The 15,564-nt window shown below is 43.5% G+C and overlaps 1 protein-coding gene across 1 annotated transcript in view; it reads left to right on the top strand.

Moving 5' to 3' along the window:
* The window catches only part of plecb (plectin b), a 38,646-nt gene that overhangs the window by 12,122 nt on the left and 10,960 nt on the right, over nt 1–15,564 (top strand). The window contains exons 9-31 of the mRNA XM_076096511.1: nt 1,216–1,335; nt 2,098–2,193; nt 2,283–2,410; nt 3,235–3,328; nt 3,791–3,945; nt 4,082–4,409; nt 4,501–4,578; nt 4,679–4,840; nt 5,020–5,124; nt 5,229–5,324; nt 5,431–5,556; nt 5,771–5,923; nt 6,034–6,188; nt 6,387–6,513; nt 6,992–7,175; nt 7,831–7,988; nt 8,780–8,958; nt 9,051–9,189; nt 9,377–9,733; nt 9,846–9,929; nt 10,027–10,131; nt 10,257–10,355; nt 12,157–15,510. Coding sequence (XP_075952626.1) covers nt 1,216–1,335; nt 2,098–2,193; nt 2,283–2,410; nt 3,235–3,328; nt 3,791–3,945; nt 4,082–4,409; nt 4,501–4,578; nt 4,679–4,840; nt 5,020–5,124; nt 5,229–5,324; nt 5,431–5,556; nt 5,771–5,923; nt 6,034–6,188; nt 6,387–6,513; nt 6,992–7,175; nt 7,831–7,988; nt 8,780–8,958; nt 9,051–9,189; nt 9,377–9,733; nt 9,846–9,929; nt 10,027–10,131; nt 10,257–10,355; nt 12,157–15,510 — 6,582 coding nt within the window. The remainder of the gene's footprint in view (nt 1–1,215; nt 1,336–2,097; nt 2,194–2,282; nt 2,411–3,234; nt 3,329–3,790; nt 3,946–4,081; nt 4,410–4,500; nt 4,579–4,678; nt 4,841–5,019; nt 5,125–5,228; nt 5,325–5,430; nt 5,557–5,770; nt 5,924–6,033; nt 6,189–6,386; nt 6,514–6,991; nt 7,176–7,830; nt 7,989–8,779; nt 8,959–9,050; nt 9,190–9,376; nt 9,734–9,845; nt 9,930–10,026; nt 10,132–10,256; nt 10,356–12,156; nt 15,511–15,564) is intronic.

Genomic DNA, 15,564 nt, shown 5'->3' with positions numbered 1-15,564 from the left:
AACGAAAAGACAAAATTACAATACTATCTTTTCGTTTTGTAATGAGCACAAACAAATTATCTATACAAAGTAGAAAAATGCCTTTAAAGGCAACACACAAACGTTTGCTCTAATTAGATCTGATTGAATGCTTGATCAGATTTATTGAAACCTGAACGGGCTTGTGACTCTGCTTGTAAATTAGCCTTTTCTTTAGCAGTATTTACCGCTGCTTTCAGAGAGAAATAGAAGTCTTGTGAAACCAAGTATCACAGGACTTTAGCAACCTGTGTTGTTTACACTGCGTTAGCCAAAGGGCATAAGCTCATATGTATCGACACGCATCATCTGTTCACATAAAACATACTGTATAGTAGTTTATACACTCATTGGACTAATGGTATGCTGCTGGTGCATTTAATGTCCTGTTGTATCTCAAAACAAGTAAAGGTGAATACTGATCTTGCATCTTTTCTAGTAACGGCAACCAATGACTGAGAACCAGAGATATATTTATCTATTCATTTGTTTGCATATTTATTTTCTATTTCGAACATAAAAAGCAAAACAAAAATAACCAATAAAATGCTAAAACAGTAAATGTATCGGAAACTCTAAAAATAGAAATTATTAAACAATATAAATCAACAATGTAAATAAATATTACATGTCTGAAAAAGAGCAAGAAGAAGTTTACGCTTATATGATATTACTCCACCTCCATAACTCAAACAATGATTTATCATATAAATAATAACTACCCCAATGCCATTATGTTCAACCCGAATATCCACCGATTGGCAATCAGATATCACTTACACAATTACCTCACATTCATTCAACCGACCCTTCCTCACCCCGATACCTCTTAAAAGACATTGTTTGTACATCTTCTTGAATTGATTTATATTTGGACTTTGCTTGAGTTCTATATCCCAACCATTCCACAAATTGAAACACTCTTACTCTTCATAGTTTTTCAAACACAAGGCTTCTTTAAATTCAACTCTCCTGCTACCGTCTGTCTGTCTCCAACCATTGTCTTCCTCCCCCTCCACTGTCTCCTCCACACTCTGCCTCCTTGTCCACTCACACAAGACCCGGGTTGTTTGGCGCCTAATTGAGTTTAGCGTGGTGCGCGAGCGATCGAACATGGCGAGGCGGGAGGAATAAGCGCCCTCCTGTCTGTTGTTGTTGTTAAACGCCCGACTGTCTTTTCTGCTGTGCTGGCTGCAGGAGCTGGAGCTGCGCTGGCAGGAGTACTACGAGCTGGTGACTCTTCTGCTCCAGTGGATCCGCCACCATGTCACGATCTTTGAGGAGAGGAAGTTCCCTGCCAGCTACGAGGAGATAGAGGTGAGATGATGTGCCGATATTCTGCCTCTCTGCCAGAGATTTGTCTTTTGTTGAAGAGCACAAATATCTTAGTATTTTATTTTACTCATAATAAACAGTTAAAACACATTGCATGTCTTAATAATCAAAGTATTATGAAAAAGAGGTTTCCATTGTTAGATCAAAGAACACGCTTATATAATGTCTAACTCTGGGCAGATGGCAGTAACTGTATTCCCAGACATTGTTGTACTGTAGGTGGGGCCCTGTGAGTGCTGAGAATATGCAGCCAAAAGGCAGATCATGCTGAACCTAATCCTGAGAAACCACTCCCTGTCAGCGCTGCAGAATAAAGGCTTCGCGTGACTTTAGTATTTTTCTTAATTCTCTCTGAAGTCAAATTATCAGCAACACAGCATCATCCAAAGTAGCAGTTTGGCTGTGCTTTTCTTTTTTTTTAAAGCAGATAAGTCTGTTTAGAGAGCGAGTAACAGTTTTCTTTGGTAATGCAGGCAGTGAGGTCATTGAGTCATTATATAAGTTCAACTCAATTTACACCAGTCATGGGAATGAACAAACGGAGGACAGCACCCCATTGTGTAGAGACTCCTAAAACTGTAGCGTGAGGTGTTAATGTGCTTATGTTATTTAGGAAATTAGGATTTTTACATTCATTTAAATGTGCAAAACATTATGTCATTCAAGACATACATCAAATGAAGATATAGATAAGATATTACTGATTTAAACTTTCTTTGTGTATTTCTTCTTTTTTTTCTTTAGCTTCTTTGGCGCCAGTTCTTGAAGTTCAAAGACACGGAGCTGCCAGTGAAAGAAGGCGACAAGAACCGGTCAAAGCACATCTACCAGTCCTTTGAGGCAAGCTAAACCCTCCTGTCCTTTTGTATTTCATTGTGCTCTGTTCTATTGAGTGGCGGCTAACACATTCTGCTCCCACCTGCCCACAGAGTGCCGTGCATGCTGGTCAGGTGAAGGTCCCTCCAGGCTACCATCCCATTGATGTGGAGAAAGAATGGGGTCGACTTCACATGACCATTCTGGAAAGAGAACGGCTGCTCAGGATAGAGTTTGAGAGGTTAGGACAGCGGTGGATATGCCACAATGTATTCTTTTATTCATTTTCATTGTAAAAATAAAGTTTCTAATATTATCAAGCTAATAACTAAAGAAAAATGCAACTAGCTAGTAGCCTAGCTTTAGTCTGAAGCCTAGCTTTAGTCTGAGGGTTCTTGCGTTAGCTAGCCTGCTAACCTTCCGACACCACCAAAGCTGTGCTCGTGAAGGTATCATAAAAGTATGTCATTCCCAATTACGTTATTATATACCTAAAATAAAGGTACATTAAGTTACTCCTTTATCAAACAACAATGTTATTTCACCGTCATATATTTTTTCTTGCAGCTGTATTGCATCATTTCCCCGCTTTGGTAGAAGATAGACAAACATTCTGCATCAAAACGAGACATAATGTAGAGTAGCGTTGCGTCATGTCTGGATAATGGGGTGGTTTCATGTCATGAGATCGTCCGGTCATCTCGCAGCCTGACAGCCTTGTTCATGGTTCTGAGATGAGGAGTGACTGAGTGAGCAGACAGGATGTCTTTGTCAAGAGGACATATTCGTCTCACCCTGCTTTGTTACGTGGCAGAGCATTTTCAGGAGACACGATGGGCGAGGAGAGCTGACTGTCTCGTAGCTGTAACTGTAATCTTTCTAAAAGGGTTGAGGAATGGCATTTGTGAGTGACCCTCATAAATTGGAGTATTTGCTGCAATGCAGGTGGCCGTCAGTTTTGATTTTAAGCTTCTGTTCGTCTAAATGTAATGTGGTTTTCTAATTGAATGTCTTATTGATCTTCATTTTTTTTATTTTTTTTATGATTGATCGTATCTTATCCAGACTCGAGAGGTTCCAGAGGATTGTCAGTAAAGTCCAGATGGAGTCGGGGTCTTGCGACAGCCAACTCAGCCACCTGGAGACCCTGCTGCAGACGGTGAGTGCTAACATTAGAAATACTACTCTTCGATGTGTGTTCACGAAGCAGAAAGAATCCAGATGATTGTTTGGACCTTGTGGCTTTTTTTATTTATTTCATTGTGACTAAAGAGTTTGGGATTTTACATTTTTTTCATACATATCAGTTATAAATTTGGTCGATTTGAGTCCAAAGGACAGACTTTTTAAGCCTCTTTTATGCTATTTAGTTTAACAAAAACTAACTATGAACATCCTACCAATCAGACATTTAAGAGAATAATGCACCTAAAATATGTCATGCAAAGCTACAGAAAAGTAAAAGGAGGAAAAAAATGGAATCTCTAGTATCCTTCAGGCAGAGAAGTGGCTGCTTGTATGTCCATCACTGTCACAAGCCTTTATATTCCTCTCTAAGTTGTTGTCATTTATAAAAGTAGATAAAAAAATGTATGTTTTTAATTGTCTCTCATTCCTTCAGGACATTCGTCTGCTGAACGCGGGGAAACCAGCTCAGCACACAGCAGAAGTGGAGCGGGAGCTCGACAAGTCCGACAACACGATCCGCCTGCTCTTCAACGATGTGCAGACACTCAAGGACGGGCGCCACCCTCAGGCTGAACAGATGTACCGCAGGTTGGTGCAATGTGTATTGCATTCAAGTGAACCTTTGACGTAATACACTGTGTTACAAAACAGTTGAAAGACGCAGATCTGAATCCCCAAAAAAAAGATCAGCAGTATAAAAGTGCTGTGTTTCTCATCGCCACAGGGTTTACCGCCTCCATGAGCGCTTGGTGAACTTGCGCACCGATTACAACCTTCGCCTGAAGACCACTGTGACGACTGTGACGAGCCACGCTCCTATGACGCAAACCATCCAGCAGAGCTCCACGAGGGTGCGGCCAGAGTTGGATGATGTGACCATCCGCTATGTCAAAGACCTCCTGGCGTGGGTGGAGGAGAACCAGCTTCGCATCGATGAGGCGGAGTGGGGCTCTGATCTGCCCTCTGTGGAGTCCCAGCTGGGCAGCCACAGAGGCCTGCACCAAACTGTGGAGGACTTCCGATCCAAGATTGAGCGGGCCAGGGCCGACGAGGTAGCACCGTCACCAGAAGGGATCGCACACCGTACGATGTTGTGCTGTTGATTTTAAAAGTAACCTCTGTTGCATCTCTCATTTATTGCAGAGCCAGCTATCTCCTATCGGCAAGGGCTCGTACAGACAATACATGGGTAAATTGGACCTGCAGTACGGCAAGCTACTGGTAAATATATTTGTATTTTAATCTGCACAAATTTTAATTTATCATTGTAGGTGATTGAAAGATGTTTTTTAAACTGCTTGTATTTTGATCTTTTTTTCAGAACTCTTCCAAGTCCCGCCTAAAGAAGTTGGATTCACTCCACGCCTACATCAGCGCTGCCAGTAAGGAAATGATGTGGTTAAATGACAAAGAAGAGGAGGAGGTCAATTTCGACTGGAGCGACAGGAACACCAACATGACGGCTAAGAAAGACAACTACTCGGTGCGTTTTAGGAGTGGACTTCAAATCCTGCGTTCACGTGCTTCAGTTTCTTAAATCTTGTCTCCAATTCCAGCCCATTGTGTGAAATATGTTTGGATAAAGTCATAAAATGAATGCACAGGAGTTTGTTTTTTTTTCCTCCCAAGATTGACATTAACTGTTTCATTTTGATTATTCAGGGTCTCATGCGAGAGCTGGAGCTGAGGGAGAAGAAAGTCAATGATCTCCAGGTCATAGGAGACAAACTTGTCAGGGACGGACATCCCGGCAAGAAGACAGTTGAAGTAATTACGCTAATAAGCCCAGCTGAACAGTCAAAATCCACATGCGGTGTAAAGGCTACTGAGTGAGGCCTCCGCTAATGCACCGTCATCTTTGTCTCTTTCAGGCCTTCACAGCCGCCCTGCAGACTCAGTGGAGCTGGATCCTACAACTGTGCTGCTGTATTGAGGCTCATCTCAAAGAAAACACAGCCTACTACCAGGTATGGGACAGCTATGTGAATTCAGACAGATCTGTGGAATTCCAATAACCCTATACGTCCATCAACATTCAGTGAGCAAAGAGTCAAATTCCCTGTCCCTTTGCAGTTCTTTGCCGATGTGAAAGAGGCTCAGGACAAGATGAAGAAAATGCAAGACAACATGAAAAAGAAATACAGCTGCGATCGCTCCACCACAGCCACACGGCTGGAGGATCTGCTGCAGGATGCTGTGGTGAGTGAGGACTGCTGTATATCTGTGTATATCTAGCTGTACGTGCACACGATCGTGCCAGATGAGCTTCTTAAGAAAATGTCGGCGATGACTATTTCGATTTAGAAGCAACATTTTCCCCCTTTTTTAATTGAATGCCATCAGAAAACTGGGAATTATTTGACTCTAATCTTGTTTGTGTTTTATTCATTTGATTGTATTTATTTTCCCCCAGGAGGAGAAAGAGCAGATGAATGAATTCAAGACCCTTGCGACCGGCCTGAACAAGAGAGCCAAGTCCATCATCCAGCTGAAACCACGCAACCCCACCACCTCCATCAAAGGCAAACTGCCCGTTCAGGCCGTCTGTGACTTCAAGCAGCAGGAGGTCAGTGATCTGCGATTCGTCCATAGCCCAGAGTGGTCAAACGTGTCGCGGAACCTCAGCACGCCCTCTTCCATGTGTGTGTAATTCACCAATCGTGGATTGTGTTGCAGATCACCGTCCATAAAGGAGACGAGTGCGCGCTCCTCAACAACTCGCAGCCCTACAAGTGGAAGGTCCTGAACCACGCCGGAAACGAGGCGGTGGTGCCCTCCGTCTGCTTCATGGTGCCTCCAGTCAACAAGGAGGCCGTGGACAGCGTGTCCAGGTGAGAACACACGTGGACGAGCAGCAGGGTTTATGGGAAAAATGTACCGATTTAGCAAGGCGTTTCTGTCAACCAGTCCAATCCAATGATACTAAATACATATTGAGTTTAAAATTTAACTGTAAATGGCGAAGACAGGTATAATCTCTGGAGTACCATCTGTTTCTTGATTCTCGCTGCGTTCCTCTCCTACTCCAGTCTGGACTCGGGTTATCAGCAGACGGTGTCTATGTGGCAGACGCTCCATATAGACATGAAGAGCTTGCTGTCGTGGCAGTACCTGATGAGAGACTTCACACATATACGCTCCTGGAACATCACAATGGTGAGCGTGAACACTTCTATTCAAAAAATGTTAAGTATATAAATAAAAAAACAAGAGTATGTGAAAAATGAGAAAAACAATACAAAAAGCATTTTATTAAATTTTTTAACTTAAGAAATATTAAACAACATACAATCTTCTGCCAACTGCACTCATTTGAAAATAAGACCAAACCATGAGCTGTAAATAGCTAACAGAATCTAAATAACTAAATGAAGGCTTGACGTCTGTTATTTTAAGAGCAGGCTGCGCAGGGAAGGGTTTTATTACGTTAAGTCTTCGGAATCACATTCAGTTACTGTAGGATCATTTTATAGCTCTGGAAAGAGTGCGCTAGCCGTCATACAATCAACAACGAAACCGTTTTGTTACCAAAACCTAAAAAATACATCATTAAATCAAACTACAGCATCAACCTCCTCAGAATACGCAGAATAAATCCTGCCTTCTAATCCCCATTCTTCTCCGTCCTTTGCAGTTGAAGACCATGAAACCAGAGGAGTACAGGCTGTTGATGAGGAACCTGGAGCTCCACTACCAGGACTACATGCGCGAAAGCCAGGACTCGCAGCTCTTTGGCCCCGATGACCGCATGCAGGTCGAGGGCGACTACACCAAGTCCACCCAGCATTTCGACCACCTGCTCCGCTCCATGGAGAAAGGTAACTTTTGTGGGTTTTTTTTCTCCAAACAACAAATGATTCATGGATGTATAAAGGAAATATACAATAAGTGAATAGCAACTTCACAGCATGTAATTGTTCACCTTTCAGGACTAATGGTTGTTAGGCTCAAAGGTGAGTGATGTCAAGCCGGTCAAAGCTTTGGATGAGATGCTCAGAGATAACCATCAGTGTGAATAGAGTAGAGTTCTAAGTGACCGCATGTTGGTTTGGTTCCCATGTTGCTTTTCTTCTTTATGTCATGCACCTAATGCTGTGATTACTTGGGTAGAAAATACTTGCTATGTACTGTATGTTATGACTAGTTTAAATGGAGCTGCGTGTGTCACGACACGTAATGAGCTGCATGTATGATCGTGCTTTTGCACATGGCAAATACGTGGTAGATGTCGCAAAAAACGTGATTTGAGTGTGAAAGAGGGCGACACGTAGTTACACATCAACAATACCACACCATACTGTGCCATGGACACAAAACTCGTATTTAGGCTGTGTGACGGTACTTTTTGCATCTACAGTATTCAGTATTTCTATGTTCTTGGCCCTCGAGTGCATCCAAACTCACTTCTTGCCTTTTGATTTAATCAATCTTTTGTTTTGCTGTTCTAAAGTAATACATTATGCTGCTACACAGGTCAACAGGATGAAACTCTGTGTAAGACATACATCTCTGAGATCAAGGACCTGCGTGTGAGCATAGAGGACTGCGAGGCCGGGACTTTATCTCGCATACGCAAACCGATGGAGAAGGAACCTCTGAAAGAATGTGTTCAGAAGACAGCAGACCAGCAGGTACTGTACATAGCAATGTGGCCATATTAATTACACTACATTACCGTATGAATTAGACATCAGTGCCTATGGGCTTGAATCAGATGGCGTTGATGATTATCTCAAGGGCTAAGTTACATTAGCTTTTCTTGTATTCTTACGTGAGGGGAGGAAGTGGAAACGCGTACTAATATAATCTTTTCAATAGGACACGTGTCTCAATGGTGCACATTTGCCTGACACTATTTGAGTATCATGTGCTTGGTTAGTTGCCTGATGGCAACATCTATGGAAGTAAAGTAAGGCTCTTAGCAACCCGCTGGCCCTAGAGGCAAAACAAATCCATCCACATAGAGGAAAGAGGGAAAGATGAAAGTAGAGGAAGGGAAAATGGGAATTTGCTAATTCTGTAAGGGGCCATGATAGGCAGGATTGGTGGAAAGAAGAACTAAACCACTGGGCACACTGTAGAATTGGAGTAAGAGATTCAATCAGTGTAGCTCAGAGTGCGAAGATACCGCAGAGAATTGTAAACGCTTTAAGGTCTGGAATTTGTAGCAGTTCAGAGAGAGTTGCAGAGATTGCAGTACGACTTCTGGCTGCTTTCCTACAACGGCTGCTCAGGTGCCTGCTGATCTGAGACTGTTCATTTAAATTATAAAGGTGCCTTGAAGCACATTTTTGTAATCTGCTCCTCATAATAGTCTGGTTGGGATTTCTTTGTCAGTTGATTGTTTTTTTCCCCCCATGCTTAAGAAGTTCTGACTCTTCTGACATGTTGCTAACTCTTGTTGTCTTCTTCTGTTGTGCAGAAAGTCCAGGTGAAACTCAAGAGCCTCAAGAAGGACCTTGATAAGGTGTCTGTGAGGACACAAGAGGTCTTGGCCTCCCCACAGCAGTCTGCCTCAGCTCCCGTTCTGCGCTCAGAGCTTGACATCACCGTGCAGAAGATGGATCATACCCACATGCTCTCCTCGGTTTATCTCGAGAAGTGAGTCCCTCAGTCAAGTACAATAAGGATGAAGAAATGCACTGATGCCCCTTTGCCTTGCTCATTTATTTACTTTTTGTTTCTTGTCCCAGGCTGAAGACTGTGGAAATGGTCATCCGTAACACACAGGGTGCTGAGGGAGTTCTCAAGCAGTATGAGGACTGTCTGCGTGAGGTTCACACCGTGCCAGGCGATGGCAAAGAAGTAGAGACTTACAGAACAACGCTAAAGGTAAACAGCATGTTTTTTTACGAGGAGAATTTTTCTCAACTGATCGGATATTTGCATACAGAAAAAAATACAAATCCTCCTATCAGCCAATTGAGAACTGTTCCCATTAAGTAGTTCAGCCTAACCGGTGATCTTGACCTCGTTTGCGCTCTGCTGACTGGCCTTTCTTTTCTTATGAAATCTGCAGAAAATGCGAGCGGAGGCTGAGGGTCAACAGCCAGTGTTTGACTCTCTGGAAGAAGAGCTGAAGAAGGCCAGCGTAGTGAGTGACAAGATGTCACGCGTGCACAGCGAGCGGGACGTCGAGCTGGACCACTACCGCCACCTCCTGTCCGGTCTTCAGGACCGCTGGAAGGCCGTGTTCGCCCAGATGGACATCCGCCAGAGAGAGCTGGAGCAGCTTGGCCGCCAGCTAGGCTACTATCGCGAGAGCCACGATTGGCTGATCCGCTGGATTTCTGATGCCAAGCAAAGGCAGGAGAAGATCCAGGCTGTGTCCATCACCGACAGCAAAACTCTCAATGAACAGCTGACCCAGGAGAAGGTATATTACCACTTGATACCAACCAGCATTCTTATTTCTTAGCACTATTATTTATTTTCAAAATTATTTCACGTGAGCTCAACTAATTAATTAAAACCCGTTTTCAAAACAGAAACTGCTGGAGGAGATTGAGAATAACAAAGACAAAGTTGAAGAGTGTCAACAATATGCTAAAGCATACATTAACACTATCAAGGTGAGCATAAACAACAACAACAGCTTTCGTTCATTATTGTAAATATTGTAATTTGGAGCAATACTAATGTATGGAGGATCACCTTTTTTCCAATCAGGACTATGAACTCCAGTTGGTTGCCTACAAAGCCCATATGGATCCTCTTGCTTCTCCCTTGAAGAAAACCAAACTGGATTCTGCCTCTGACAACATCATTCAGGAGGTTTGTTTTCGAGAAGCCACGTTGGATGCAGCTTGTGGAACATAGCTTTGATGAAGGATGACTTAACCATGAACTCATTTCCCTGTAAATGACACAGATGTTTTGTTTGTCTCTCCCCGTATCAGTATGTAACACTGAGGACCCGGTACAGTGAGCTGATGACTCTGACTAGTCAGTACATCAAGTTCATCACCGACACGCAGCGCCGCCTGGAGGACGAGGAGGTGCGTGACAACTGGCTGAGGATCCCAAACAAACTAAATTCTAACATTAACCTAACCAACCAACCAAATAATCCACCAACCAACAAACGAGATCACCCGCCGATTAACGAAACACATGCATGCACGTACTGTGTGTGTCACACACACACACACACACACATATCACATTAATGTACGGGTGACAAACAGTTCCTTTGCACTGGTTACGCTTGAAACATTGGCATGCTGTAGCTGATCTATATGCTGGAGAAGCATTGAGTAGTCATTATATCACGACAAAGGATTAATGATGTATAAGGATATGATTAATATTATCACCAAATTAAGAATTTGCAAACAAACATGATGCATGAGGTTTGAGTGTGTTTACATTCAAGGAAATATAGTATTTTATTAGATTATTCTTTCTGTTACATTGAGACGGTAACATTAATTCTCAATGCAGTCTAAAACTAGACTAAATAAATACAGCACACTGTGTGTTCGTATAGCTACCTCATCTCCATTCATTTTGTGTATTGTGATGTAGGTTTAGAGTTAGGGGTTCTTTCTTTCACTACAATTCTCATTCCTTTCTTTTCCTTCTGGCCACTTCCTTTCCTTAAAACCAAAGTCTTTCAGCCTGGTTATCGTGGTTTTCAGTCCTCCTTTACCCCCTAAATTAACACAAGTTTAAAGTTTCACATTATTTTCTAACCCTAATGTTTTGTTTGTTTCTTTGCTCCTCTTAACTGCTTGCCAGTGCTTTGCCATGATGAATGCTTAACTTGTTTGAGCATTAAAGAGGTAAATTATTCACAGTGTTTCTACTGTATCGTATAATCTCCATTCCCTCTTTCATCCTAACATCTGTGTCTCTTCTCAAACTGCGCTATGGCTTTTCATGGCATATTTATTTCCTTGCTTTCACTGCAGCCTTTTATAGATTTACAGTAGCTATCCACACTTCCTTACTCACACTATGTACTCAGTGTTCTTTTAAACCCACCTTACAGTGCTTCTTACACTTCCTGCATCTATAAATGGGTTTCGTCATCCTTGACCTTGCCTTTCCTTTCCATTCCATGTTGTGGCAAATAGTGATTTAAAGAACCCCGAGTGCATGGATGAGATAAAAGCCAGTCTATGTGAATGGTGTGAAGCATTTAGTTCTTATTTTGAAAATATAGTTTTATGTAAAACAACAGAAACCTACCTAAACAAAACTGAAAGTTATCAATAATTATATAGTGACAATACCTATGTGTTAGAAATACTCTTACATACATGGAAATGGCTTTTCCTCCCACTTATGCAATAAATATTGGAAAAAAAAAACATTTCAACAATTTATTAAGAATTAAAGCTAAATTGTAGACGTACAATATTATATTGGAATCACAATTATAAGGCAGTTTTGAAAGTTAGAAACAGCTACAGTTGCATGCCATATGGTTTTCTTGCTGTGTTGTGAAGTGATACTTTGTTTCCATACATTGATTCATTCATCCCCGTCATCCATTTTTTTCCTGAATTGCCTTCTCATTCATGTTTTTAATTGCATCGTGAATTTAACATCACTTTGATGAATGTGCATCTAATTTGTGTCCAGTGATTGATCTTTGAGCTAACATTAACATTAACATTGCCTCGGTAATACAGTACATTACGTTGCTCTTATTCCGGTGTGGTTTGGCTGTGATTACTACAGTAATTACAATTTTAATCCACACCGTTTTGAGCTAGTTAATGTACAGTGCTACCTTTAACATGTCATGCTTGATTATAATCCTTTCTTTACCATTTGCCTCCACTAATGCAGAAAGTTGCAAAGAAACTCAAAGCAGAAGAGCAGAAAAAAATGGCTGAGATGCAGGCTGAGTTAGACAAACAGAAGCAGTTAGCTGCTGCTCACGCAAAGGCCATTGCCAAAGCTCAGGAAGAGGCTCAAGAGCTGAAGCTCAGAATGCAGGAAGAAGTTAGCAGGAGAGACATTGCTGCTGTAGATGCAGAGAAGCAAAAGCACAACATCCAGCTGGAACTGCATGAGCTCAAAAATCTGTCAGACCAGCAGATCAAGGACAAAAGCCAACAGGTGGATGAGGCTCTTCACAGCAGGACCAAGATTGAGGAGGAAATCTACCTCATCAGGATCCAACTTGAGACAACAGTAACACAAAAGTCCGCCGCGGAATCTGAGCTCAAGCAACTTCGTGAAAGAGCAGCCGAAGCTGAGAGACTCAGAAAGGTCGCCCAGGAAGAAGCTGAAAAGCTCCACAGACAAGTCAAGGAAGAGACCCAGAAAAAGCGCATAGCAGAGGAGGAACTCAAACGCAAATCTGAGGCAGAAAAAGAAGCTGCTAAGCAGAAGCAAAAAGCTCTGGAAGACCTTGAAAATCTCAAGATGCAGGCCGAGGAGGCTGAAAGGCAAGTGAAGCAAGCAGAGATCGAAAAGGAGAGACAAATCAAGGTTGCCCACGTGGCAGCCCAGAAGAGTGCCGCGGCTGAGCTCCAGAGCAAACAGACCTCCTTTGTGGAAAAGACCTCGAAGCTGGAAGAATCCCTCAAACAAGAACATGGCGCTGTCCTTCAGCTGCAACAAGAAGCAGCACATCTCAAGCAACAACAGGAGGATGCGATAAATGCCAGAGAAGAGGCGGAAAGAGAGCTTGAGAAGTGGAGGCAAAAAGCTAATGAGGCCCTCCGTCTAAGGCTCCAGGCTGAGGAAGAAGCTCACAAAAAGAGCCTTGCTCAAGAAGATGCTGAGAAACAAAAGGAGGAGGCTGAGCGTGAGGCCAAAAAGAGAACCAAAGCCGAAGAGTCAGCCCTGAAGCAGAAAGAGATGGCCGAGAAAGAGCTTGATAGGCAGCGGAAGGTAGCTGAGAGCACGGCTCAGCAGAAACTGACTGCAGAACATGAACTGATTCGACTCAGGGCAGACTTTGACAACGCAGAACAGCAGAGATCCCTCCTTGAAGATGAACTTTACCGCCTGAAGAATGAAGTCGTCGCAGCGCAGCAACAAAGGAAACAGCTCGAGGATGAGCTGGCCAAAGTGAGGAGTGAAATGGATATACTCATTCAACTTAAGTCCAAGGCAGAAAAGGAGACCATGTCCAACACAGAGAGGAGCAAACAACTTCTTGAGGCTGAAGCCAGCAAGATGAGGGACGTGGCTGAGGAAGCAAGCAAGCTTCGAGCCATCGCAGAGGAGGCCAAGCATCAGAGGCAAGTTGCTGAGGAAGAGGCAGCTCGTCAGAGAGCAGAGGCTGAGAGGATTCTCAAAGAGAAGCTGGCTGCTATCAGCGACGCCACTCGTTCGAAAACAGAGGCTGAAATCGCCCTGAAAGAGAAAGAGGCAGAAAATGAAAGACTCCGCCGTCAAGCAGAGGATGAGGCTTACCAGAGGAAAGCTCTTGAAGACCAGGCTAACCAGCACAAGCAAGAGATTGAGGAAAAGATCGTCCTACTCAAAAAATCATCTGAGGCTGAAATGGAAAGACAAAGAGCAATAGTGGACGACACCCTGAAACAGAGGCGAGTCGTCGAAGAAGAAATCAGAATTCTGAAGCTCAACTTTGAAAAGGCCTCATCTGGGAAACTTGATCTGGAGCTGGAACTGAACAAACTGAAGAACATTGCAGAAGAAACTCAACAAAGCAAACTAAGAACAGAGGAGGAGGCGGAGAACCTGAGGAAGCTTGCCCTGGAGGAGGAGAAGAGGAGGAGGGAAGCAGAGGAGAAGGTTAAGAAGATCACTGCTGCAGAGGAAGAGGCAGCCAGACAATGCAAGATTGCCCAAGACGAGCTCGCTCGCCTGAAAAAGAAAGCAGAAGAGGCCAGGAGGCAGAAAGACTTGGCCGACATTGAAGCTGACAAACAGATTGTTGCAGCCGAACAAGCATCCCTGAAATGCAATGCAGCTGAGCAGCAAGCCCAAAGTGTCCTTGCCCAACAGAAGGAAGATGGCATCATGCAGAAGAAGCTTAAGGAAGCGTACGAGAACGCCAAGAAGCTGGCCAAGGAGGCAGAGGCTGCTAAGGAGAAGGCAGAGAAGGAGGCGGCTCTGCTTCGTCAACAAGCAGAGGAAGCAGAACGGCAGAAGACAGCTGCTGAGAAAGAAGCTGCAATCCAAGCCAAAGCTCAGGAGGATGCGGAAAGGTTGCGGAAGGAGGCTGAATTTGAAGCTGCTAAACGAGCACAGGCAGAAAGTGCAGCACTCAAGCAGAAGCAACAGGCCGATGCCGAAATGGTAAAGCACAAAAAACTGGCAGAGCAAACATTGAAACAGAAGTTCCAAGTGGAGCAAGAGCTCACAAATGTTAAACTTAGGCTCGATGATACCGATAAACAGAAATCTGTCCTGGATGAAGAGCTGCAGCGCTTGAAGGATGAGGTTGATGATGCTGTCAAACAACGGGGCCAGGTAGAGGATGAGCTCTTCAAAGTCAAGGTTCAGATGGAGGAGCTGCTCAAACTGAAAATCAGAATCGAGGAGGAAAATCAACGCCTCCTTAAGAAAGACAAAGACAACTCACAGAAATTCCTTGCCGATGAGGCTGAAAATATGAAAAGGCTCGCAGAGGATGCTGCCAGACTTAGTGTAGAGTCCCAAGAGGCTGCACGCTTGAGACAGATTGCAGAAGACGACCTCAATCAGCAACGAGCTCTTGCAGAGAAAATGCTCAAAGAGAAAATGCAGGCCATACAGGAGGCATCGCGACTTCGAGCTGAGGCAGAGATGCTCCAAAGACAGAAGGACATGGCTCAGGAGCAGGCTCAACAGCTGCTGGAGGACAAACAACTAATGCAACAGCGTCTGGAAGACGAGACGGAGGAATACCAGAAGTCACTTGTAGCAGAGAGGAAAAGGCAAATGGAGATTGTAGCCGAAGCCGAAAAACTCAAACTTCAGGTTTCTCAGCTCAGCGAAGGCCAGGCCAAAGCTGAGGAGGAGGCAAAGAAATTCAAGAAACAAGCTGATGATATTGCTGCCCGTCTTCATGAGACTGAGATAGCCACCAAAGGAAAAATGACTGCAGTGAGACTGCTGGAATTGCAGAGCGAAAATACCAGCAAAGAGGCTGATGATTTACGCCACGCAATCACAGACCTAGAGAGGGAGAAGGCTAGACTGAAAAAGGAAGCAGAAGAACTTCAAAATAAATCTAAAGAGGTATTGTGTCAAAAATGGCATAACAAAGCAGTTTATGTCATTAACTCTTTCTGA

Source organism: Anarhichas minor, unplaced genomic scaffold (genome assembly GCF_050575085.1).
Source record: "Anarhichas minor isolate MPS153535 unplaced genomic scaffold, ASM5057508v1 ptg000022l, whole genome shotgun sequence".
In the NCBI taxonomy this organism is placed as follows: Eukaryota; Metazoa; Chordata; class Actinopteri; order Perciformes; family Anarhichadidae; genus Anarhichas; species Anarhichas minor.
The sequence above is the reverse complement of the archived record's forward strand: the minus strand, read 5'-3'. Positions and strand labels throughout refer to the sequence as shown.